We start from the raw sequence: 25,602 nt of genomic DNA on the forward strand, positions 1-25,602 counted from the left end.
ACAGGCAATAAAATACGTTTTGAAAAAGTGTGTAACACCAAGTCTACGAGAGGTTCTTAAGCATGCAGTCATGGCGAAGCAACCACAATATGATGCATTTACCTCCAATAGAATGAGAGATTAGCTGTGGACAGACACAGAGGTGCACACTCTCACTGTTACACTTACATCACAGGCATTGGGCTCGCAATACACTAGCTGGCAGAATCCTGTCTCGTCTCGTAACGCCATGAACTTTCTAGTAAACAAACACAACTTGTGCCGTGCACCTCTTCCAAACCTCTGGGTCTGAAAAGTTACTTATTCAGCATTCGGTTGTCCTTAGCTCCGCCCTCTTGTGTCACTTCTGGTTGAAAAAAGCCAAGAAGGCAGTCCACTAACCAATGGTTCAGGTGGGTGTTTATGCCAAATATGAAGACATTCCTTTGAGATATTACTGAGATATGGCATTCACAAGGATGGGCGATGCAAGGTCACAGGTCACAGTGTTCTTGACCTATGACCACAAAATCGAATTAGTTCATCCTTGAGTCCACCTGTTGGTAGTTGTGCCAAATTTTAGGATATTCAAAGTTGGCACAACATTTTGGCGGTTGCAGAGGCATAAAAACAGTAAGGGGACTGGAACTGCCTTCCAGGAAATGGGGCATTGAACCACTGGAAGGCTTTTAATATGACACATCTGTGCCAAAGTGTTGTATTGACAGTAGCTTTGCACCAAATGGAAAAAGACGACCAAAAATTGCACTACGACATTATTTTCAATTTATCAAGACAACAGGTAAACATGGGGGAAGTGCTGGGTTGGCATCTACAGCAAACTAAAACAGAAGTAGATCAGCATACAGTCGATGTAAATAATGGACCAGGCCACTATTTGAGAGTTTATATGTTTGATTTAGAAACTTTGCTAATATTTTACTTATTCCTGAAAATAAATATTTTAGCTGGATGTTTCTCAAAACAGGGGTCAAAGTTCAAGCTGCACAATAGGCCCAGGACAATCTGGTGCAACCAAAAGGAAGTGGTTGTGTTGAGTGTGTATGTACCTGGATCTCCATGCCCTGCTCCAGCAGTCTCTTTGCCTGGTTCTCCACCTCCAGCCTGGCTCTGCTGATCAGCAGCAAGTCATTCTCAATCACCTCAATGCCGCTCAGATCCACACCTTGTGACAGATAGTCTAGAATAGAAGAATAGAATATAAATATACTTTATTCATCCCAAGGGGAAATTTGTCTATAGCATGGGCAAGCAAGCATAAACACACACACACACCAAAGTCACCAAAACCATAAATTATTAATTTTTCACGCTTTTTTCCATTTTTCCAGTGCTTTAAAGAGGTTAAACTGTTTTTGTATATTTAATTAACAAACTAACTAACAACACTGAGCGCGTAGTCTTGTTTACTGATTCTTTAGCGCATTTCCTGCGCCTACTAAAAATGTATGTATGTATGTAAAAATGATTAAGTTTACAGGAAGTACACAGAAAAGTACAGTATTTTTATAAAGGCTAATATTCTGTTTGTTTTTTTACATGTGTCAAAGTGGTGTTACTTGGACTCTTGAGGTCACTTTTGAAGTGTGGTTAGTAAGGTCACAATATGCAATTTTAGTTGACGATTGTCATACAAATAATTGCGTTTAATGTTTCAAGTCTTGTTTTGTTTGTTTTATGCCTCATCGTGGAGCTGTTGGCTTTGGCTTTGTATCTAGTCCTAAATCCATGCTGTTAATTTCTATGGCTGCTCACCGAAATGTCATTGGCAAAGAAGGTTACATTAATCTTCAAACTGTTTTGCAAACAATGTTGTAACTCTGAAACAATGTTCTCAATCGACTCTGCAGTCCCCAAAACACAAGGGAACGCCGCTGGGACGAGTGACCTGCTGCATCTCAGTGTTCACGGATGCTTCCCTGATGGTGTGGGGGGGTTCCTGCCCGGGGAGAGCGGTACTTGGTGTTCTCCAACAGAGTACCGACATAAGCTACAAGCATTGTTATTGGTCCTCCAGCACTTCAGGCCCCTGATACGGGGGAAGCATGTGATGGTGAGGACGGGCACCGGCCCCCCATTTGCCTATATCAACAGGCCGGGTGGAGTTGGGTCTGCTGCCCTGTTAGGGATGGTGGAGAGCTTGTGGGCCTCAGAGCACCTGTTGACTCTGAAAGCTCTCCATATTCCAGAAATGAAAAACAGGGCTGCAAACCTCATGTTGAGAGGTGGACCCCAACCAGACAAGTGACGGCTTCGCCCAAAGTGCTTCCTATCAGCTTCAACTTGAGGGTGTTGGAGAACTTTTGGTACCTTAGTCATTGCTTCATTTCAAACCTATGAGTATGTTACCCCAAAACTGGGGGTGAAACCGATTACAAAGCTCACGGTTCGGAAGGTATCACAGATTTCAGTCACGGATCTGATCGGATCAGCACAAAAGGAAAAAGGAGCAAATTTAACTTTTAGAAATCCCTGATCACATATTTTTGCCACAAACAAATCATTGATCATCATCATTGATCATCCATATTGGCAGACACGGATTGTTTTTGTTGTTTTGTTTTGTTAAAGCAGCTGGTCAACATTCTTTGCGATTACATTATCATATTTCTGTTGTTTATTTGCATCCTTTACAGAACGATGACAGCGGGAGTAGTCAGCTTGACAGAGTTGTCAGCAATGCTCGTTTCAACACTTCTGCGTGTTAAACATTTCCATTCTGCTTCCCTCTGCATTGTTTGTCCACCCACATCCTTTGGACAGCCCGATGCATTAGAGGAAGAAACATGTACTGGCCTCGCAAATCAATCCTGTTTTGTGCTGAAATGAAATTGATGCAACCGTGTCGCATCACTCTATCATGATGATTCTGGCAGCAGTGGCAGAACCTTAATGTGTTCTACTGTTCTACCTAAGTGCTCCAGAAAATGCATTAACTGATTCTGGTGCATTATGACTACAAGTGACAACATCAAGAATGTTACCGTACTTTCCGGCAAATAAGCCGCTACTTTTTTTCACACGCTTTGAGACTGCGGCTTTTACAACGATGCGGCTAATGTATGGATTTTTTTCGTAGCTTTGCGCCGCCAACACATTTAACATAAATATGGATGAAGTACCTTTGATGTTTGACCTACCTCTCACTAGGACTGTTAACAAAAAAGGTGAGTCGTCCGTCACGCTGAAAACAACTGGCCATGAGAGAACGCATTTCACTTGCGTTCTGAGCTGCACAGCATCCGGACTAAAGCTTCCACCCATGGTGATTTTTAAGCGGATGACAATGCCAAAAGAAAAATTCCCGAAAGGAATCGCAGTGAAAGTCAACAAGAAAGGGTGGATGATAGAAAGCCTAATGAAGGAATGGCTGAAGGAATGCTACGGGAAGCGACCGGGGGGATAATTTCAAGCTGCTAGCTGTTGTGCTAGCAGCAACTGACGCCGCTGATGACGCCGCTGCTGGTCACAGCGCTCGCTAATCGCTCCAATAACAGCTGATTCCTCCACAGAAATGCAATCTCAGATCGGCGGTTCAGTCCGCATGTCGAAGTCTCCTCGGGTAACACACTGAATCCCAATTTGCTTCTGAAGGCTGTGCCATGGGTGTATGAATGAGCATGAATGTGAATTGGTTTTCTGATGGACCTTGCATGGTGTATGCGTGTGAATGATGACAATAGAATAGAAAGGCTTGCTTTGAACTATAGGTCTTTAAGCCATCATCTCAACTCTCTGATTGATTACTTACTCTTCTGATTAGCATCTTTCTCACAGCCACATGTTTTGATAAATCAGGAAGACAATAGCTACAGGGAGATCCACAGCTCATAATGATTTATGACCATATAACCATATAACCATTTCAGATGGGTTATTTGTCTAGTTGCTCATCTTTTTGAAAGAGAGACAGACACAGAGAAAGCAAAAGAGAGAGCACCAGAGAGAGAGAGACAGAGAGAGACAGAGAGAGCACCAGAGAGAGTATTATCAGGCAGGTGGCTGGCTGAGGCACAGAGAACCATGGAATTGGACAGAAGCCACATTCAATTCAAAAGCAATCCGCTAGAAGCCTCAACCAACGACAAAGCCTGCCAGAGACCACAATGGAACAGCTGAGCCCCATATCTCTTTGCTTGTTTAGATATGTGTTCTTTGAGCGAGAGAGACAGAGAGTGAGACAGAGAGCGAGATAGAGACAGAGACAGAGAGAGAGGCCGAGGTACGAGGCCATCCCCGCCGTACTGGTTGGTCCAGGTCCAGATGTGTCCAGATGTGCTGGTTTCAGGCGGTCAACTGACACGTATTCCCGCTTGCCGCCCATGTCGACCTTGCAGGTTTTGTCTCCGGTCTCCAGCACCCGAAACGGCCCGACATAGGGGGGTTGAAAGGGTCCACGGTGGCCATCCTGGCTCACGAACACATACTCCGCTGACCTGAGGCTGGACGGGACGTATGACTGTGGAAGGCCGTGCTGCAATGTGGGCACTGGTTTGAACAGCCTGGCTTTTTCCAGGAGCGTTTCCCGCTGCTGGGTTGCAGACCAAGGGTCTGTGACTTTGGGGATAAACTCCCCCAGGACCCGCAGTGGCTAAACCAGCTCAGCCAATGAAGCGTGCAGATCGTCCTTGGGGGCTGTCCTAAGCCCCAACATGACCCACGGAAGCCTGCCCACCCAACTGCTGTCTTTGAGGCTGGCACGGAGAGCAGCTTTCATCGACCGGTGGAACCGCTCGCATAACCCATTAGCCTGCGGGTGGTTGGCGGTAGTGCGATGGAGCTTCACCCCTAGGCTTCCTGCCACTGCATTCCACAGCTCTGATGTAAACTGTGGGCCTCGGTCCAAGGAAACGTCAGCTGGGGCTCCGAACCTGGCAACCCAAGCCTGAATAAACGCCCGAGCCACCTCATCCGCCGTTGTTGATGACAAAGGGATAGCTTCTGGCCAACAAGTGGTTCGGTCCACCATCGTGAGATGTGTGAAACCACGGGATGGGGGCAAAGGTCCTACCAAGTCCACATTTACGTGATCGAACCTCCTTTCTGGAACCGAAAACTGTGCTAACGGGGTCTTTATGTGACGGTGCACCTTGGAACGCTGGCACACCACACAAGTCCCGGCCCACTTCCGTATATCCTTTTTCAGCCCACGCCAGACGAACTTTGCTGAGACCAACTTCTGAGACGCCCTCTTGCCAGGGTGTGACATCCATGAATAGCATTAAAAACCTGTTGTCTCCATTTGTCGGGAACAACCGGCCGCGGCTGGCCTGTGGAGACGTCACACAGGAGCGTAACGCCAGTTTCGCCAAACGGGACGTCCTCCAATTGCAGTCCCGTAACTGCCGTCCTCAACTCCTGGACGACCGGGTCTGTAACTTGATCCTCTGCCATCTTGTTATAGTCCAATCCTAACGGGACAGCCCCGCTGACAGCCCTGGAGAGACAGTCTGCGACCAGGTTTTCCTTGCCTGCTACATGTTGTAGATCCGTGGTAAACTCTGATATGAAGGAGAGCTGACACTGCTGGTGTGCAGACCATGGTTCGGTGCTCTTACTCATGGCAAACGTTAGTGGCGTGTGATCCACAAACGCAGTGACCGGCTGAGCCTCCAGCAGGAACCGGAAATGCCGAATGGCCAGAAAGAGGAGCTCCCGATCAAAAGTCCTGTATTTCCGCTCATTAGGCCGCAACTGTCGACTGAAGAAAGCAAGCGGTTGCCACGCCCCTTTCACCCACTGCTCGTGCACCGCGCCCACCGCATAGTCCAAAGTGTCCGTGGTGATGGCAATCGGAGCCTTAGGTGACGGGTGTGCCAGCATTGTTGCGTTTGCCAGAGCTGTTTTCGCATCAACAAACGCAAGTTCCCTCTCTTCAGTCCAGTCCACAGGCTGTTTGATGGCCTTGCCTTTCAGGGCTTCGTACAGGGGCCGCATCACTTGCGCTGCTCGGGGAATAAAGCGATGGTAAAAGTTCACCATGCCTAAAAACTCCTGCAGGGCCCTCAACGTGGAGGTGTAAAGTTAGTCACTGCCTCCACCTTTGCCGGGAGGGGGAGCGCCCCGTCCTTTGTGATGCGGTGTCCCAGAAAGTCAATGGTGGTCAACCCAAACTGGCACTTAGCCGGGTTGATGATCAACCCGTGCTGGCTGAGTCGCTCAAATAGAGTCCGGAGGTGAGACCTATGTTCCGCTCTTGACGAACTGGCCACCAGGATGTCATCCAGGTAGACGAACAGGAAAGGCAGGTCCCTCAGCACAGTGTCCATTCGACGCTGGAACGTCTGCGCGGCATTTTTTAGGCCAAACAGCATCCTCAAGAACTCAAACAGGCCGAATGGAGTGATCAGCGCAGTCTTGGGAATGTCCAGCGGGTGAACGGGCACTTGATGGTAACCTCTTCCAGGTCCACTTTCGAAAACACCACGCTGTCCGACAAGTGGGTAGAAAAGTCTTGAATATGTGGAACCGGATAGCGGTCCGGGATTGTTGCCTCGTTGAGCCGGCGATAATCTCCACACGGGCGTCACCCGCCCCCAGGCTTCGGGGCCATGTGCAGGGGTGAAGCCCACGGACTGTCGGAGAGGCGAATGACGCCCAGGCGCTCCATGTTTTCAAACTCTAACTTGGCGATGGTGAGCTTTGCCGGATCTAGGCGCCGGGCCCGGGCATGTACCGGTGGGCCGGTGGTAGAGATGTGATGCTCCACCCCATGCTTGACTGTGGAGGAGGAGAAGGTGGGCTGCGAGAAGTCTGGGAACTCGGCCAGCACACGCAGAAACTCATCAGCCGCTGCAAGCATGTTAGTCAACCTGGTAGAACCCGCTCCACTTAGGCAAGGCAAGTTTATTTGTATAGCACATTTCAACAACAAGGTAATTCAAAGTGCTTCACATAAAACCATTAAAAGCATCAAAACATAAGGCAAAAAGAAAAGGAGATTTAAAAACAATTAAGAACATTCATTAAAACATTAAAAAACAGTGCAAGAAATAAAATGCAGTAGTCAAATGCAGAAATGCAGGAAATTGATTAATATATGAATTGAACGTGGTTCAATTAAAGGCAGCAGCAAACAGAAAAGTCTTCAATGTTGATTTAAATGAGCTGAGGGTCTCAGCAGACCTGCAGCTTTCTGGGACTTTGTTCCAGATATGTGGAGCAGAAAAACTGAACGCTGCTTCTCCATGTTTAGTTCTGACTCTGGGAACAGATAGTAGACCGGTCCCAGACGACCTGAGGGGTCGGGATGGTTCATAAGGTAGAAGCAGATCAGAGATGTATTTTGGCCCTAAACCATTCAGTGCTTTGTAAACCAACAGCAGGATTTTAAAGTCAATTCTTTGTTGGACAGGAAGCCAGTGCAAAGACCTCAGAACTGGAGTGATGTGATGTGTACTTAGTGTACATGGGTAAGAACAAAAAGTCACAGCATTTATCAGGCGGCGGCCCTTGACGTCCACCAATAGTCCGTAAGCGCATAGGAAATCCGCGCCAAGCAGGGGAATGGCAATTTTGGCAGTAACAAAGTCCCAGCTGAAACGCTGCCCCATAAAACACAGCTCCAGGCACCGTGTCCCAAAAGTGCGTATGGGGGTATCGTTCGCGGCTTCCAGCGGGGGGCCCTGCCCATTTGTCAGCATGTCCACCCGCGATACAGGCACAACGCTCCTCTGCGTCCCCGTGTCGCAGAGAAAGCGCCGCCCGGAAACGTCGTCCGGATGAACAGCAGCCTGCCTTCCCACCCGACGCTCACGGCAGTCACTGAGCGCCGGCCCTGGCATTTCCCGTCCTGCCGAAACTGCATGGTAAACGGCACCTCGTAGCCCGTGGCTCAAGCCTTGCGTGGTAACAGCACAGGCCGGTAGCTCCCCGCCGTTGGCTCGCTGCTGCGACAATCGTTGTCTCCCCCGGCCACGCCGTGGCTTGGGCCGGCCTCAACGCGGCCGTGTAGCTTTGTTGGCCAGAAAGATCGGCCTCCTCGGCCAACTCCCGACAATCGGTAATCCTGGTGTTGGCCAAAGCGGCCCGCACCTGCAGCGGGAGCTGCTGCAGAAAAAGTTCCATAAAACAGGAACTCCGGCTCGTGTTTACCTGGCAGAGCTAAAATTTTGTCCATTAGCTCCGATGGCTTGCTGTTGCCGAGGCCATTCAGAGCAAGCAACCGGCGAGCCCGCTCAGATTCCGAAAGCCCGAAAATGTTCAATAGCCGGTCTTTCAGGGTATCGTACTTATCCCTCTCTGGAGGATTTTCAAGAATGCTCACCACTCTGCCTGCTGTTGAACTGCCGAGAGCCACCACGACATAATAATATTTTGTCGCGTCCGCTGAAATGTCTCTGAGGGCAAACTGTGCCTCAGTTTGGGCGAACCACACCGCCGCTTGCATCTCCCAGAACTCCGGCAGTTTCAGCGAAACTGCGTGCGTCGACATCTTATCTTCTGGAAACGTCCAGGAGAGTCAGGGTCACCAATGTAGGTGCGTGGAAACAAACAAGGAGGCGAGTATTCCCTTTAACTGCACCTTGTGCCGTTTATTTCCAGCCATACAAAACATAACACACATTCCCTTCCTGCCACCCTTTAACCCCCCTGGTCACCAGGGTTACACCCCTTTCCTTAACTTCCCTACAACATGTATTATAATTTATAAAAATATTTTCCCATTATCTTATGTTCTCATTGCACAGCTACTGTCTTCCTCAGTTGCTCTGCTTCCAGTGCAGCTTGTTTTAAGGCCTGCATCCATTTGCAATTTAAGTGAACCGGGACGATATTGTTGATTGTCATAGTCTTCAACCAATCAGATCTTTACATGTTGGGCGTATTCTTTGATGTGGCAGCGCCTGCTAGCGGCCTATAATGACGTCAGCATTAGTGCAGCTCAGTGTCTGCCGCGAGGTGCAGAGTGCGCTGTGATTGGTCAGTGGGCGAGCACGTGACTATCGTGAAACTTAACAGCAGAGGCATGTCGGGTAGTGAATCACATCACGTGATGCAGCTCAGCCAATCAAATATGGGCATTCTGACTGAGTGAGATGCACCATGACACAGGGGACTGAGACGAGGAAAGACACTGCAGAGCAGTACGTACAATGCTCAAGTTGTGAAAGTAAAATCACAAGACGAACTCTTTGGGCCGTGACTTGTCATTCAGGAATGATGGCGGGTTCCACAGCCAGACCAGCTGAGAACCACTGTGAACCATGAGCGCAGAAAACTTTATATTTTCCTGAATATAAGCTTCTGCATTTTCTAGATGCTCTAGTACTATTAAAACCTATTGCAAGTCTCGTACCGAACGGTACGTACATTTAATATGTACATTTAATACTACATAGTTACAGCCTTAGAAACTGATATCTGTTGCGCCATCATGTGGTTATAAGGTGGTATTTCAGCTGCAGGACAGCAGTGAAGGCCTAGGTATAAAATGCACGGCCCGCCACTGGTGAGTCATTTGTAAAGTCAAAGACACGCTACAATTTGTACTTCACAGTCAAAGAAGAAGAGCACGGAATACATGTTGACTGAGTACTATATCAAAAAACTATGGATAGCAGCAGTGAAGATGGATTCACAACACCTTCAATGGATACTAACTATTTATATTGCTGAAAGAACATCAGTTACGTATTCCAATTCCAGATTCAATGAGTATAGTATCAATGAGCTATTGGGATCATCCCCGCACACATGCAAAGCTGTGAAGTTCTGTCCACGCCTTGTGCCCTGCACGGTGCTCCCTCACATCCACACTAACAACATAGAACAGCTGTGAGACCATATTTATGCTCTCAATTCAAACCAGCACTTATTCAGCTGGCATAGGTGTAGCCAGAAGGGTCCTTAGCTTTTTAATCTTTACAGTACGTAACGAACACATTGTACAGGCTTCACCCTCTAAGTGCTGTTAGGTTATGCTGATGTAGTCTATGCCCCACTGTGACACCAAGGTCCACAAGCAGACAACATGCACCAGTTCATAAACTGTAAATGACAGGTCAACAGTTAACACAATGTCAGCCTTTGTGGAGAAACAAGGGGATGTGTGATGTTCACACAGTACTGCCGCTGCAGATAAGTAGGACATCGATTATTTACCACAATGTTCCACATTTACTCAGATATATGCAATGGATAGAAATGGATGAAAGGGCTTGGCGAAGTCCAGGATGCCGCCGGGCAGATGTCTGCCACCGTCATCATGGATGATGATAACACTCTCACGGAGGCTCCATCCTGTTGCACTGAAGGCTTGTGAGATGAGGTCACAAAGTCAATGCAACAAACTCTGTTTCCACAGAGCCACGCCTTTCGAGTGCCCTCTGTAATGAACGAACAGCTGCTGCTGTGTTGAAAGGCTGCTGCTGAGACAAAGCGCACACTGGGCAGCCGATATATACGCTGCTGCTGTCGTGTTGTCTGCCCTCACCATGTCATGTCTGTTTTATAGTAAAGGAGCAAAGTGCCTCAGCACAGTTGGTACCATGGACAGCTCCAGTCAGTTTATGTGGAGGGATGGAGGAATTCCCAATTTTCCACCCTCAACTTGAGACTGGCATCCCACCGTATCCAGAGAGTGATACACTGATGTGTTTGAGGGTTGGTTTTGATGAATCAGGAGACAAAAGGTACAGGGAAATCAGCCGCTCATAGTGAGGTGCTCGGCATGGAAACAATCAACAGGGTAAATAACTTATCATTGATTGACATCAATGGTGCTGAGGTGGAGCAAGTGATCAGCTTTAATCAGTGATATTGGTGACAAGAGGTGCCTGTGAAGTGCCCAAATGATACTAAAAGACATAAAGACATATCCACCCAGCCACAGCCTGCTCACCCAGCTGTGAAATGAAGTGTCCAGCTGCTGTACCACCAGACTTCAGAGCAGCTTCTTTCCTCAGGCGGTGAAACTCTAAATTCATCCTCCACCCTCCTTATGTAATATGGTTTTGTTTTTGGTGTTTTTCTGATGTAACTAAATAGGACTACAAACTGCATTTCGTTGCACAACCCTGTTTTACAAAGACACTAAATGAACCCTGTAATCGTGTTCATGTTTATATGTGGCTCAGTAAGTGAGTGTGGTCATATGTAAATATGTCATGTTTTGGCTATGTGCCTAAAGTAGGATACGTTATTGTGTTATTCTATTGATTTCTGGGTTTTGCTGGTTGTAAACATTCAATAAAATGGTGTAGTTTTGATATTGGGAAAAACACATCTTTTACTTGTATGAGTGAATGAACCTGTGAGCCCTTTGTTGGGTTAGTGTATGTCTAATATTGTGAAGGTTTATTTCCCTGGTTTGTTGTACCGGTGGCTATATCCCTTAATATCAGACCTAAGCTACTGCGCGTGCAACAAGGGTAAGTTCCATACTGTATCAAACCCTGATGTTGAATCAGAAGTCCAAATATGTGCATGTGATTAAGTGTGCCTATATGTGATAAAGCCAATTATATCAAAGTCTCACTCTAGCCAGGCAACCCTGCTCATAGTTTAACCTTCTGTGTGAGCTCAGGGAGCTAAAATATCAGCAGAATTTGCTCTCGATGTTTGAAGAAATGTGCAGATATTGTAGCTAGCTTGAGCCTCAAATCTCAGTGTGTCATCTCAAAGGGCTTTCCAGGGCCACAAGTTTGCAAAGAGAACAGGACGGTGTTTGTCGTAGAATCAGAACCACAATCACAACTGGGATGATGTTTGAAGTGAATGAGCAGTAGTACAGGTAACTGTAGGTAGCATGATGTTTTAAATGAATGACTAATACTTCTACAGGTGGCTGTATGAAGCGCATGCATATGTCTGGTGGGAGGGGCAGAGGACAGAGAGGGGAGAGCTGAAGGATGAGAGTTGTATTTTCTAATTCTGGAAGGTTTCTTTTGCCTTTTTACTCTGTGGTACCACTTGATTTGCAATATGCGAAACGTCATTGTGCAATGTTTGCCCAGTGACACCAAATATAACCACTGCTCTATCATATACAAAGCACACACACAGCCCTGCACTTGTTTTCATATATACCTCCGTTTGAAATAGCTCAGCTAGAGACATGCCGGCAGCCTTTAGGGTAAGCCAATGGACAGCCTAGATGTCACATTTTTAGATGTTTTGTCGAACGCAATTGTGCTTACAGCAATGTAGGTGTGAAACTCAGTGGCGGGCCGTGCATTTTATACTTGGGCCTTCACTGCTGTCCTGCAGCTGAATAATCTCATCATGAAGCCACAGCTATGGTTATTATTTGTTTCGTGTAAAAATGATGCTTTGGGGCGGCTCACGGCAGCACCGCCCCACGTACATTCTGCACTGTGGTGCTTTAACGTCAGAGTCAAAACACCAGAAAAGTCTCCAACACCAGAACAAGTCTCTAGATTTGTCTCTAGTAGCTTTTGACAAAACAAGTCTCCATGAGGGTTTGGAAAGTCACCAGATTTAGTGAGAAAATCACCAAGTTGCCAACACTGGCACCGGCTAAATATGTCCCCAGAGCAACATTGGACGTAACAATGGTTCCCATCACATATAAAACCAAACAAAAATCCATCTTCATAAAAACAAGTTGTACAAATAATAATATATAAACAAGTATATTAAAGCTACTGCAGATGTAAAAACAAACGCATTTAACTTACCAGAGCTGCTGTTCACTATTTAAAGACAAAGTCCATCCTCCTTTCTTTGTTAACAAAGAGTTTAATCTCACGTTGTTCAGTACATCCGTGTGTTTTAGTTCCAGTAAGAAGTCCTTCTCCATTCATGGACACCAGTGAAGACAGTCGAGCCTCCCCAGTTGTATTTCTTGAATACGTTTTAATGTGTTTGAGGCTGAAGATGTCCGCTCACCGAGGCAGCAGATTTTGGGATTGTCACCGCCCAACACGTCAGGCTAGCCCACTGACCAATCACGTACTTGTAGGCCAGCTAGCAGCTCTGACACATCAAAGAATACGCCCAACATGTCAAACTAAAGATCTGATTAGTTGAAGAATATGACAATCAACAATATCGTCCCCATTCACTTAAACTGCACTGGATGCACTTGTGAGTCTGCAGGCCTCTGCCTCTCTTCTTACCTAGAGACACAGAGGTGAGATCTGATTGGATAAAAGCTCTACTTAAAACACGCTGCACTGGAAGCAGAGCAACTGAGGAAGACAGGAGCTGTGCAATGAGAACATAAGATAATGGGAAAAATATTATAATACATGTGGTGTATATATGAACAATGATTCAATTATAAAATAGATATAAGTTTGTGACTCTGTCAGGGCCAGCAGAGAAGGCCTTGCTAGCCCTGACGGCCCACCACTGGTGAAACTAGCCTATCACACAACATTGTCATCATTGCATTAAAAGAAAAGGCTGTCTGGCTGTCTCTTGGTTGCCGAGCTGTCTTCATCCGTTTCCATCTCTGCCTCACTCACACATCAAGCTCAAGTATGCTCAGAAAGAAAGTGTGTAACCATCTTTTCTTCTCTTGGTACCAGAGCTGTCTTCATCTCTTTCTATCTCTGTCTTTATTCCCTCTCCATAAGCCTGCTGTCTGCCATCTATCGCTCTCTCACTAAAGACTTGTATCTGGGGGAAAACATGCCTCCCGCTGAGTTGCGCATGTCAGTAAAACAGTTGGACATCTCTGCTTACACTCCTTGAATAAACACATGCAGAGTGAGAGATGAGAAGCTGAGATACGATGAGCAGATCGGGGTGAGAAGTTCTTGCATTATCAGTGGAGAGGTGTATCCCGGAAGACAGCAGACAGGCCTTTGAATTCTGATCCATCAGTCTGCGTTCTCTTTGGCTGGCGATGCTGTTGTTGCCATGCCAATGCCTAGTAGCCCTCATTCATCCACTCACTAGCTACCTTCCAGATATGCCCACCAGTCAGTAAGCGCAACACGGCGACTGCTCCAATGCTGGCCAGATAGGGACAATTAAGAGATGTACCATCCGGCCGGAGCTATGCAAACACAAACAGCAGATGAGTGGCCAAAGTCCCGAGAGGAAGGATGCTGGTCTGAGCATCGTCATGGCCACAGTGTCCTACCTGGGCTCTTTACTGAGGGCAAACAAACATGAGGAAGAGAAGAAGAAACAAGGACTCAAACACAAAAAAGATCTGTGTTCTGTTGGTCCTGCATGCTGGAGTTATTCCCACTTACAAAAGACAAAGAAAGACTGAAAAAGGAAATGAAAGGAAGAAACAAAGAAATGAGTGAAAAGTGTTATATGTGCTTTGTGAGTGCAATTAGTCAGGCGCAGAGGTGTGTAGGGGAGAAAGAGAAGGAGAAGAACGTTTCAGAGAGAGAAGGGGGGGGCTACTAGAGGCAGACAGAGGGAGGGAGAAAGCAGGACAGAGAGACAGACCTACAGACACAGAAGCAGAGCAAAGAGAAGAGAGGCAGAGCAGCTTCAGTAGCTCTCCTGCTCCCTCCAGGCTCCGTGGCTGCATCCTTTCTACCACTCAGGTTTCCATCCTGAACGGACCAACTATCGAGCATCCCAGAGTGATGGACTACTATACTAAAGCTCAGCCCCTCGGGGTCATCACCTGTGGGCTCTACACTACCTTTGGGGACTGAGATTACAAAACCCAACAGGGAAGGAAAGCAGTCCAACAGAGCCGAGGATCTCTGAGGAATGGTCTTCGTCGAGAGGTAAACTGACACACGCCATATTCATGTACTAACATGGCGGTTCTGATAGCAAGGGAATGTCGCATGAAGGCAGTGTAAAAATCACACCACACAGCCGTCTGACATGTTGTTGAGCCTGTGAGTCACGCTTTTCAAGCAGTGACTATTTTGAGTGGAGAACAATGAGATAAATGAGTGGCTGTCAAAGAGCGAGGGAGCTGGGTCTCTTCACAAGCTCAGCAGAGGTCCCTGCCTCCTAAGGAGACCAGCTCTCCTGTTGGAGAGAAGCTCATGAAACACAAATCTTATCAGGATTTGTCCTTCGAGTAAGAACACCCACAGGACACATATTTCATGCAATGGTAGATACAGCTTAAAGAAAAGATGAGTCAAGTTAAAAAGTCTTCGTGGTATCAGAACGAGAACCGGTCTACCAGAATATAAGACAATGAAAGTAAAGAACATTGAAGACTGCACCTAAGAATTTCTTCAATTGCTGTTTTTTATTTTTCACTTTTATTGATCAATTGAGTCAAAAAAAAAAGAAGCTAAAATACTGAGAAACACCATCACAGCCCATGGTGATGTTTTCAGATTGAAACAGGCTAAATGAATTTTTACAATGATGTAAAACAGAGAAGTGGGTCAGATCCTCCCATTAGAGAAGATGAAATCAAACAATGATTGGAACGTTTGCTTGATAAATTCTGTTTCACCAGAGATGTGTGGGCATGTTTACAGTAGTAGGTGGATCGCTGTGACTGGGTTTGGGGATAAGTTGTGCTTGGTTCAGGTCCCTCAGCATGTCCCACAATGCAGCAGCAGGCGTTTCATCTCCCTTTCTCCAACTGCTGGAAGACGTGTGACCCGTTCTGAGATCTAAAGCCACTGACAGTACTCCACCATACTCAAAGATACAATAAGAATATACAATATGAGTTACAAATGTATGTAGGTGTCATTAAATAATGTGTTATGTTGGATGGACCTTTTACTGGTGAGACAAAAATAAAATAAAAAATCCTTTCATTAACGTTTTGGTATATTTCATGTTCTACAAATTATGATTGGTTACAACACAACATTGGTTGAACACAACATTCAGCACTCAATTTGCTGCTAGCTTTCTAAGTTAGAGGAAATGTCTTAAACAAGTCATGTGATGTATAATCCACAAAACAAACAAGAAATGCAGATATGAAACAGTAACCTCTGCAGTCACTTCAAAGGTCACACTGGGTTTTCAAGTTGATGCGTAAGATAACAAATCAAGACGCATTGATAATGGTTTCATAAGCGAATCACGGCCCCTGAACAGGAATCAGATCATGAGGTGCCTTGAGACTCATGAGTATTTAGAACGCTGATGAGTGTGTTACATCAGAGCAGAGCAGTTATCTGAAAACAGCCAATAAGAAGGCAGCCTTGTCCGTGGCCATGGTACTATTGGTTGAACACATTATAAGAGTACTCGGAGCACCAGTTAGACATGCAGCTCGTTGATGGAGCGAGGGGCTTGTTGTAATTGTAGAGCAGACGTCGACGCGAGGACACATTTACACGTGTACCGGTAAATACAGACATCATGTCATATGTAGAGTCACTTTCATCAGCTACTACAGTATACTGTACTGTATACTACTACAGGATACAGTGCAAAGACATTGTAATTTATTGCTACATTAAGAAGCATACCAGTGAAAATAATACTTTTGATACTTTTTGAGAAATATAAACTCTCAGCAAAACCTGTTTTCATTTAGGTCTAAAATATTAAATGTTGTCAAACACAAGCAACCTTACAAGAACACATCTCAGCCTCAATAGAAAGTCTGCAAGCGGCCAAATTTTGATCGATTTCCATGATTATCTAATGTAAGAATAAGTGAATAGGACTCTGACTCACAGAAGACCTTCAGTGCCAGTTTTCAGTACTTGATTTCCCGAGACACTTATGCCCAAAGACAGATGACACATTTTAGATCTCAAGACGAACCAGCTCAATCCTGATCCACCTTAAAACTGAGTGAGACATTGTGTGGGCCGTTGTTGTGACAGTCACTCAGTGTATCATTTCATACACTAAGACAGTCTGCAGAGAGCCAGTTCACAGTCTTCAGTAATCATTAGCAGAACAACACATGACAAGAACCATCAAAGATGAAAGGCAAGGCATCGAAAACTGATTAAACACACACACACACAGGCATCCAATTAGCACAGAGAGAGCAGCTCTCTGTCGGGATGATAAATGAGTTGAATTAGGGGGATGTGATGCAACATGCAGACCAGGGCAAAAGATCACATTTATTTTTCATACTTTTTTTACTGAAATCTTCGACGCGTTCTCTTGGCAGGATCAGAGATGGACTATGACTGAGGAGGAACGCAAGGGAAGATGATTACAATGATGGGACAAGTCTTCTCTGGCAAGGATGAAGGGGCGACTACAAAGGCTGTAACAAAAGCAAGAGTCAAAGGATCAGTCTCTTTGCCTGGTTTCCAAGGACTCCAGATGACATATATCTAAGTCTCTGCCGTTTGGTGCAACTCTGCCTCCTCTGGGATCCCAGGGTCCATGACGGCGCGAGCCAAGAGGAGCAACCACACAAGCTTGTTTTCTATTTCCCTTGGATCCTCCATCTCTACTGTCTACCGTCACTGTTCTCTGAATATGGAATTTCAAACCTGATGACATAAAGTGCTGTGGACCATATCAGGACAAGTGTGAAAGACACAGAATACCTGGAAAGTGGAGAGAAGTGGAGACAGCTGGATTGTTCTGGCACTGGCATCCTCTCCAAGCAGGGATGAGACTGGAGGCAACGTTGCCAGCACAACGGACAATGATGAGACAGAGCTCTTCATGAAAGAAAGCATTGATCTTAGTGCACCGCACTGATGCTGCAGACCACATGCCCCCCAACGAGGGGCGGGTGTGTATTGCTTTCTGTGTTTCACAAACAGACTTTTCCCTTCGCCTGAGTATCCCCAAAGCTTAGCTCAGACTCTTTGTTGTCCATCACACTGTAATATGCTCACAGAGGGAATGTTGTGAATCAGGTGGATAAAGAGAAGATTGATCTCGTCAGGTCACGATATGATGGGATGGTTTGACATGCTTCACCAAGTCCCTTGGATTGTTGCTGAGCTGGAGAGGACACTGCTGGAAGGGAGAGGTGAGTTTAACCTGATATCACACTGCAAACCTTCCATCGGTCCAGAGGATACATATCCTACCGCTCTCGTGTTGGGTTGGTTTAGGCTTAGCAAACAGACCGGGACACATTCTTTTAACTTGCTTTCCTGCGAGGTTTCTCACACATTGGTTAAAAATAAAAAAGACTCCCATCCCTGTCATTTCTCTTCCATCAATGTGTAGTCCAACCACGTCTGAAAGAAACGTTTGCCTTCAACTGTTTATAGCTGTTCCAAACAGCCACATTCATAAGCAAGGCAAACAATATGTGGTCATAGAGAGGAGCCAATCGACAGAATCTTTCTGTAAAGGAATTCATCGTGTTTCACTCAGCGGCACACTTCAAGAAGACAAAACCTGCATCGCTCCTCCCCTCTGCACGCCTGGTGGACCGCTGCATGAAGCTGGTGTGTGCTGGAGGGATTGTCTGTTTGGAGGTGATTTCAGACGCTGCTTGATCACATGACTTCTCTGCTATTAAACCGATTCCTCCCAACACAAACTACCAATGAGTGTGACACTCCCGACTCAACATTGACAATATAGCACTTGCATTTGACAGTACACACCAAAATCAATAATGCTACCAGACTGATTATTCAGTGATGAAAATATTGTTTGGTGAATGTAGGTGAAAAATACAAAGGGTGCACTTTTTTGTGAGTCCAAAAAAACCACAGATACTAAAATATTATGGGGCAGCAGTGTGAAGAGAAGTGAATGCCACATAATCAGTGGCTCAGAGCGCGCTGTACAGTGAGCCTGATCCTCACCTCACCGTCTCTTTACACTACGTTACCTACAAGAAGACAAGACCAGCTGGAGGTTCACTGGTCTGGGGACAGTTTTACAACAAAAAAGACCTGGTAGAATTTGATATGGTTTTAATATTTATTAGATTCAATTTAAATGAACCATTTTTGTGCATACTGCTCTGCAGGCCTCTTCCTCCCGTCAGGATAATGCACACATCCCCAGTGCGGATCTCTGCAGCCACCATGAGCAACACGACGGTGCTCGACACTGCTGACATGACCTCAGACGAGCCCATCTACCCCATCAGCTTCCAGGTGATGCTGCAGCCTCACATAAGCTTTTTAATCAAATCAATGTGACATGTCAGCATATTTTCTTGCCAGCAAGTTTATCCACAGAGATCTTCTTAGGTATAGGATATGTTCAGGAAATAATCTGAAGTATGTAAGAAGACTTCCTGGTGATATAAAGTATAAATGAATTATGATCATCCGTTATGATGACTCAAAGAACATGATATGTCACACTCTTTGTGTTAGGTTTCTCTGACAGGCTTCCTACTCTTGGAGATCGTTTTGGGCTTGAGCTCCAACCTCACTGTGCTCGTCCTCTACTGTATGAAACAGAACCTCATCAGCTCAGTCTCCAACATCATCACTATGAGCCTGCATGTGGTGGATGTGGTGGTGAGTCCATCTATTAACATCTAGAAGCTACTGTTTTGCAGAGTGTGACAGAAAGGGGACTGGACGTTTCATTCACTTCATATGCTTCTGGTTTTAAAAAGGGACAGAACATCCACTACTGCGCCAGTAATTAGACAAAGTATAATAACAATACGTTTGATTATGTGCTATACACACTAACAGGTGCTACGCGTGCTGCCCCTACACGTTGATGAGGGCTTTCATTTACTCAACTAAGGTGCTGAATGCAGTGAAGTCAGCTTAACTACTTCAACCAGATGCTGCTACAACCTTCTCCACTGTGTCCACTGTGTCCATTACAATGTGGGTTATATTTCTGCAGCACTATCATACAAACAGCAACATTTCAAGAGGGCTTAGTGGAAGCTTTTCCTTCGTATTTGTACTAAAAAAGGAGGAAAAAAACATGGATTATTTGCTGGTACAGTTGAAAACATGTCTGTTCAGAACGGGAAGACTGTGTGGCCTGGGTGTTGCTGCTTGCCGCTTTCGCAAGAACGAACGACTTCACACTCAACACTGAGCTTCCTTGGCTCCTCAGCTAGACACCTGCTATGACACAGCTGAGTCACACACCCAAATGGTCAGCAACACCAGTGAAGTACACTCTGGTTCAGGAAAAACACCAGGTGCAGACATTACTTCAATTCAACTCAATTCATTTTGTATCGCCCAAAATCACAAATTACATATTGGCCTCAGAGGGCTTTACAATCTGTACACATACGACATCCTCTGACCTTTGACCCTCACATCAGAACAGGAACTCCCCCCCCAAAAAAAACCTTTAACGGGGAGAAAAGAGGGAGAGCCCTGTGGGAGAGCAACAGAGGAGGATCCTCTCCCAGGATGGACAGAAGTGTGATCGATGTTATGTGTACAGAATGAACAACATTTATTGTACCCAAAAATATCCGTCAAAAGCTTCTGAAAGCACTTAGAAAATATGCAATGGAACCGTCTACTACTACTGTGTACTTCTACTTCAGACGTTATAGTACTAATAGAGTTGAGTCACAAAATATATGATATTTAAAATATAATTATACGATCCAGCATTCTAAATTGACAGCTCCAAATGGAATGAAGGTCTGTAAATGTGAGGATATTGTGCTGATAACGTCTCTTTCACTACACTGACCATTGGACCGAATGAGCACTGAAACCTCTCGCTCGCAGGCCGATAGTCATTTGGGTAAACATGGTCATCTATCGAGCCAATAATACATTCAGTGATTGTATTGATAATGGCTGCAGTATGGACTCTGGATTGATACAGTCACAGTATACCCGTTAGTCGCAGCGCAGTCATTGCAAAGTGTGTTCTAGTTGTACCTGCTGCTAAACAAAGAATGAACAGACATGATGCATTTGGGATGTGACCTGAGTTCCTGTCTTGTTTCCAGGTGTGCGTCTGCTGCATCCCGCTGACAGCAGTGGTGGTGTTGCTTCCTTTGGAGACGGATACAGCCATCATCTGCTGTTTCCACGAGGCCTGCGTCTCCTTTGCAAGTGTAGCTACTGCCATCACTGTCCTGGCCATCACTGTCGACCGCTACGACATCTCAGTGCGCCCGGCCAACCGCCTGCTTACGATGGGCCGGGCAGTCGCTCTACTGGGGTCCATCTGGGCTCTATCCTTTTTCAGTTTCCTGGTTCCCTTCATGGAAGTCAGCTTCTTCATCAACTCTAGTTCAGACCTTGTGAACCAGACTGCAGTGGTCACAGTGGCTCATCCACATGAGTATTACACAGAGCAGGGTTTCTACTATCACCTGCTAGCACAGATCCCTATATTCTTCTTTACAGCTGTGGTGATGCTGGTGACTTACTACAAAATCCTCCAGGCACTTAATATCCGCATTGGTACACGCTTTCAGCACAACTTACCTAGAAAGAAGCAAAAGAGCAAAACCACTATCTCTCTGAGCACTGCGACACAAGCATTGACAACGGACGCTTCCCAGAGCAGCACGGGGGTCCGGGCAGGTGGGAACGCACCTTTGGGCATGCGGGCGTCCGTGTCAGTCATAATTGCGCTACGACGAGCAGTGAAGCGTCATCGGGAGAGACGGGAGAGGCAGAAGCGAGTCTTCAGGATGTCTCTTCTCATCATCTCCACATTCTTACTTTGCTGGACCCCAATAACTGTGCTCAACACCATCATCCTCAGCACCGGGCCCAGTGATCTAACTGTGCGCCTCCGCTTAGGCTTCCTGGTGATGGCCTATGGAACCACTATCTTTCACCCTCTCCTCTATGCCTTCACTCGGCAGAAGTTCCAAAAGGTTTTGAAAAGCAAGATGAAGAAAAGGGTGGTGTCTGTAGTAGAAGCCGACCCTACGCCCAACAATGTAGTCATCCATAACTCGTGGATTGACCCCAGGAGTAATAAAACGGTTACCTTCAAAGACACGGACGCCAGACACAAATGTCTGTGCTCACAAGACGTAGAGTAAAGGAGCAACCTCAATGTAAATATGTTGCATCTGCAGAGTTAAAATGGTTTTGTTACATTCCACTTAAAGTAACCAACTATGGCAGAAACATCTTTAAAAGCTGGTGCTGATGGAGGCAGCTTTGTTTATCCAAAGAAAGAGGTGGAAAAAAGAAACAGAAGAAATCCAACTATGATGGGGAAATATACTACAAGCCTAAACAAGCTGAACACACGGGCTCATTAACAATGGAGAACAGCAACCACGGGCAGCTTACTACCCTGAGATCAGAGGAGTGCAGAGGTACAGGGGAGGAGGTTCCTTAAAGTAGAACAGCATGTAGAGTGAAACTACCTGCAGCGGAATGTGTACCAGTTCAAGGATTGCATTTACAGTTTTTCCTCTGTACAAAATATGTCTCAAAATAGGTGTGATAGACATAGAGTGGGTCATTGATTGCTATTTGTGATGAAATATTGTGTTGAGTGCTATCAAGGACAATTCAGTAGGACTGGGATGTGACGATATATTTCAAACCATAAAAAAATGTCTATGGTTAATATTGTTTCTATATCGTTTCTACCGTGATGTCTAAAAAACTGTGTAGCAGCAATATGATTAGGACACGACTTTACGTGGCATATGGCAGCAGGAGCAGAGTGGAGCTCAAGCAAACGGCTGTTTTGCTTCCAGAGGGCACAACATGCAGAAGAGTTGTCAGGCTCAGCCCAACCGAGACAAGAGGAACCAGACACGGACCACAGAACCCATCTCCTGCACAGTTCACACTACAGTCCCACGACAGACATATCTGCAGTGCAGGCTATTCTCTGTCAATAACCAGCACAACAGGACTCGTTCTTCTTCACCACACAGACTCTGACACACAGACTGCATTAACAGTGTTTTGTTTAGATATCAGGCCTGTTTAAAGAAGATATCCATAAGGCCGATGTTTGTCGAGATTTATTTTTTTCTCAAGAAGTTCACTTGAAACTTATGTTCATTTTGCACTAAAGTTCTCAATAAAATTAGGAAATACTCTTTTCATTTGTTAAGTATTTAATTCACACAGTATGCAACTGCCTTACAGTATTGTTACCGTAACAATTGTGAAGTACTCTGTCACTGGATGAGGCAGCATGAGGCGCCACAAAGGAATGGAAGAACTACGGGGGTCGGACTCAGTTGAAGTCTGGTGATTTCAGATCGAACTTAGTCTGAACCAGAGCAGGTCACAGGTTTAGGGCATTAAAGCAACAGTTCACCCTCAAATCAGAAATACATGCATTGTCCTCTTACCTGTAGCTATTTCCCTAAATCACTCCCTGATCACTCCATGTAGAGATCACATTGTAGTCAGACACTTAAGGCAAGTTATTGACAACCGGACAACTTAATGCTCTCCAGGACATCTACAACTTATCCACACACACTCATGGCTTTTACATGACAAGTAGCCAATTACGTGCATGTATTATTAGTCTCTTAGTTTCAAAATTTGCATTTAGGTTTTTATAACAGCTATTATTTGCATTTGATGCACATTTGGAGACCAAGATGTCTTTAGCGTTGCAGCTATTTAGTTATAGAAAAATGACCAATAGAGAAGCTTAAACTGAACCCTGATGATGGCGCATGAAAGGGGGAGGGATTACCAGAATGATTACAGTCTGATTAGAGTAAAACATGAATGTTTATTCCAAACCTCAATGCAACCCTGTCCAACAGCTGATAACACCTCATGGTGATGTGAGAGAACACGTCTTTGGGATTGCCACGGTATAACTAGGGCTCATCCTCTGGAGACCATCAAGCCCTGTGAAAAATTTGACCAAAAGCGTGTGGACATAATTTTGTGTATATCAGGTAAAAAGTCTATATCATGCATTTTATTAAAGAATTTCCAATTGTGGTAACCTCTGGGGAAAGAAGATCAAACTACTCTGCAGACGACCTTCTTAAAGCCCCACTCAAGTGATTCCAGGACCCCACAGTGTGAAGCAGAACCAAGCACAGAGCAGCAAAACACACTTGAGGAATTGTTGGAATTGTTGGTCAACAGCTGACCGGCACAGCAGAGACAAGAAGCAGACACTGAGTCACCTTTAAGAGGTTGTTGGTGAGGACACTGACCCCATTTAAAAGGACTTTGCAGCCACTGGAATTAGTGGGAGCCACTGTGTGTGTGTGTGTGTGTGTGTGTGTGTGTGTGTGTGTGTGTGTGTGTGTGTGTGTGTGAGAGAGAGATATGAGAAGTGGTCATCGGCTGCTGAAAACACTCTGAATGCCTTGTGATAACTGAGGGTCGTACACAGAGATAACTGGTGGCCGTGACATTAGATGCATCAATATGACTTTTGGTCTGCTGACACCAGGTCACAGTCCTCTGAACCTGCAGCAAATGTTAAACGCTAAATTATGTAACTGTGGCTTGATATAACACATCAATGCTGGTGTTAATATTGACATGTGTCACTAAATTTACAAAAATCTGCATTTCATGGGTTGAAAATAGCTCAACACGCCATTACCGTATTAAATGAGTGCTGAACCTCTGCTGAAAAGAAAGAATATTAACCTCTAATCAGTCACTGAGCAACTCCTGCCTCACACTTCTCCTTACCCTCACGCCTTCCCTCTCACACCTTCTCCTCAGCCCTTCTCCTCACGCCTTCCCCTCACGCCTTCCCCTCACGCCTTCTCCTCACGCCTTCTCCTCACGCCTTCCCCTCACGCCTTCCCCTCAGCCCTTCTCCTCACGCCTTCTCCTCACGCCTTCCCCTCACGTCTTCTCCTCACGCCTTCCCCTCACGCCTTCCCCTCACGCCTTCCCCTCACGCCTTCCCCTCACGCCTTCCCCTCAGCCCTTCCCCTCACGCCTTCCCCTCACGCCTTCCCCTCAGCCCTTCTCCTCACGCCTTCTCCTCACGCCTTCCCCTCACGCCTTCCCCTCACGTCTTCTCCTCACGCCTTCTCCTCACGCCTTCCCCTCACGCCTTCCCCTCACGCCTTCCCCTCACGCCTTCCCCTCACGCCTTCTCCTCACGCCTTCCCCTCACGCCTTCCCCTCACGCCTTCTCCTCACGCCTTCCCCTCACGCCTTCCCCTCACGCCTTCCCCTCACGCCTTGTTTTTCGACCACCAGAGAGCGCCAGTCCAAAACCCGTTCGGGAACAGAACTGCCATTCGGGTCTGGCAGTTCGGCCTACAAAGAGCCATTACGGGAACATGTCCCCGAAACGGCAGAATACGTCCCATGTCACAGGGGACGCTATGGGCCATTTTGGGGGGCCGAATCGGACGAATCGGGCCATTTGGGGGGCCGAATTGGACGAAAAGGGCCATTTGATGGCCACCTCCGAGGAATTCAGGATTGACATCTTAAACTGCCATATCTCCTCAACCATTCAACATCTCGCCCTCAAACGTAGATATCTTGGATCAGCGTTAAATTGTACCGGGACAATGTTTCTGGGACAAAAGTTGCCATTCGGGCAGTATGGTGTTGGGTGACATGAAATGAGAGTTCAAATCACATTTGACCTGGAATTTCTCCACAACCCTTTGGGCTAGGAAGCTGCAATTTGGACTGTAATATCCTCTCAACCTATGGGTGCACTGGCATGAAAATGAAAAGGATTGGATGAAGTGCTCTTCTTTGAATCATCAGGCAAATAGATGCAAGTATGACAATATAACTCAAAATTCAAAGTCATCCGATTTGCTTGAAACTTTGCACACTTGGTGGACTGTTCTCAGCTAGGCCCCCTCATAAGTTTCAGCCTCCTAGCCCAAAGCAATTGGTGATATTGTTTAGGAGAGATGTTTGGGATTGGCATCTTTACCATACATGG

At 46.0% G+C, this 25,602-nt stretch overlaps 2 protein-coding genes across 3 annotated transcripts in view; one reads left to right on the top strand and one right to left on the bottom strand.

Annotated features, from left to right (window-relative positions):
• The window catches only part of cog5 (component of oligomeric golgi complex 5), a 72,571-nt gene that overhangs the window by 37,205 nt on the left and 9,764 nt on the right, over positions 1-25,602 (bottom strand). For both annotated transcript variants that reach the window (XM_079294400.1, XM_079294401.1), the window contains exon 7: positions 1,050-1,180. In XM_079294400.1, the coding sequence (XP_079150526.1) occupies positions 1,050-1,180 (131 nt within the window). The remainder of the gene's footprint in view (positions 1-1,049; positions 1,181-25,602) is intronic.
• LOC306795708 (G-protein coupled receptor 22-like) lies at positions 18,807-21,766 on the top strand (the record flags this gene model as incomplete). The annotated part of the gene is made up of 3 exons (XM_079294298.1): positions 18,807-18,914; positions 19,140-19,286; positions 20,714-21,766. 3 exons carry the CDS (start codon positions 18,807-18,809, stop codon positions 21,764-21,766), a joined length of 1,308 nt encoding a protein of 435 aa, XP_079150424.1.

This window comes from Melanostigma gelatinosum (assembly GCF_949748355.1).
Source record: "Melanostigma gelatinosum genome assembly, chromosome: 22".
In the NCBI taxonomy this organism is placed as follows: Eukaryota; Metazoa; Chordata; class Actinopteri; order Perciformes; family Zoarcidae; genus Melanostigma; species Melanostigma gelatinosum.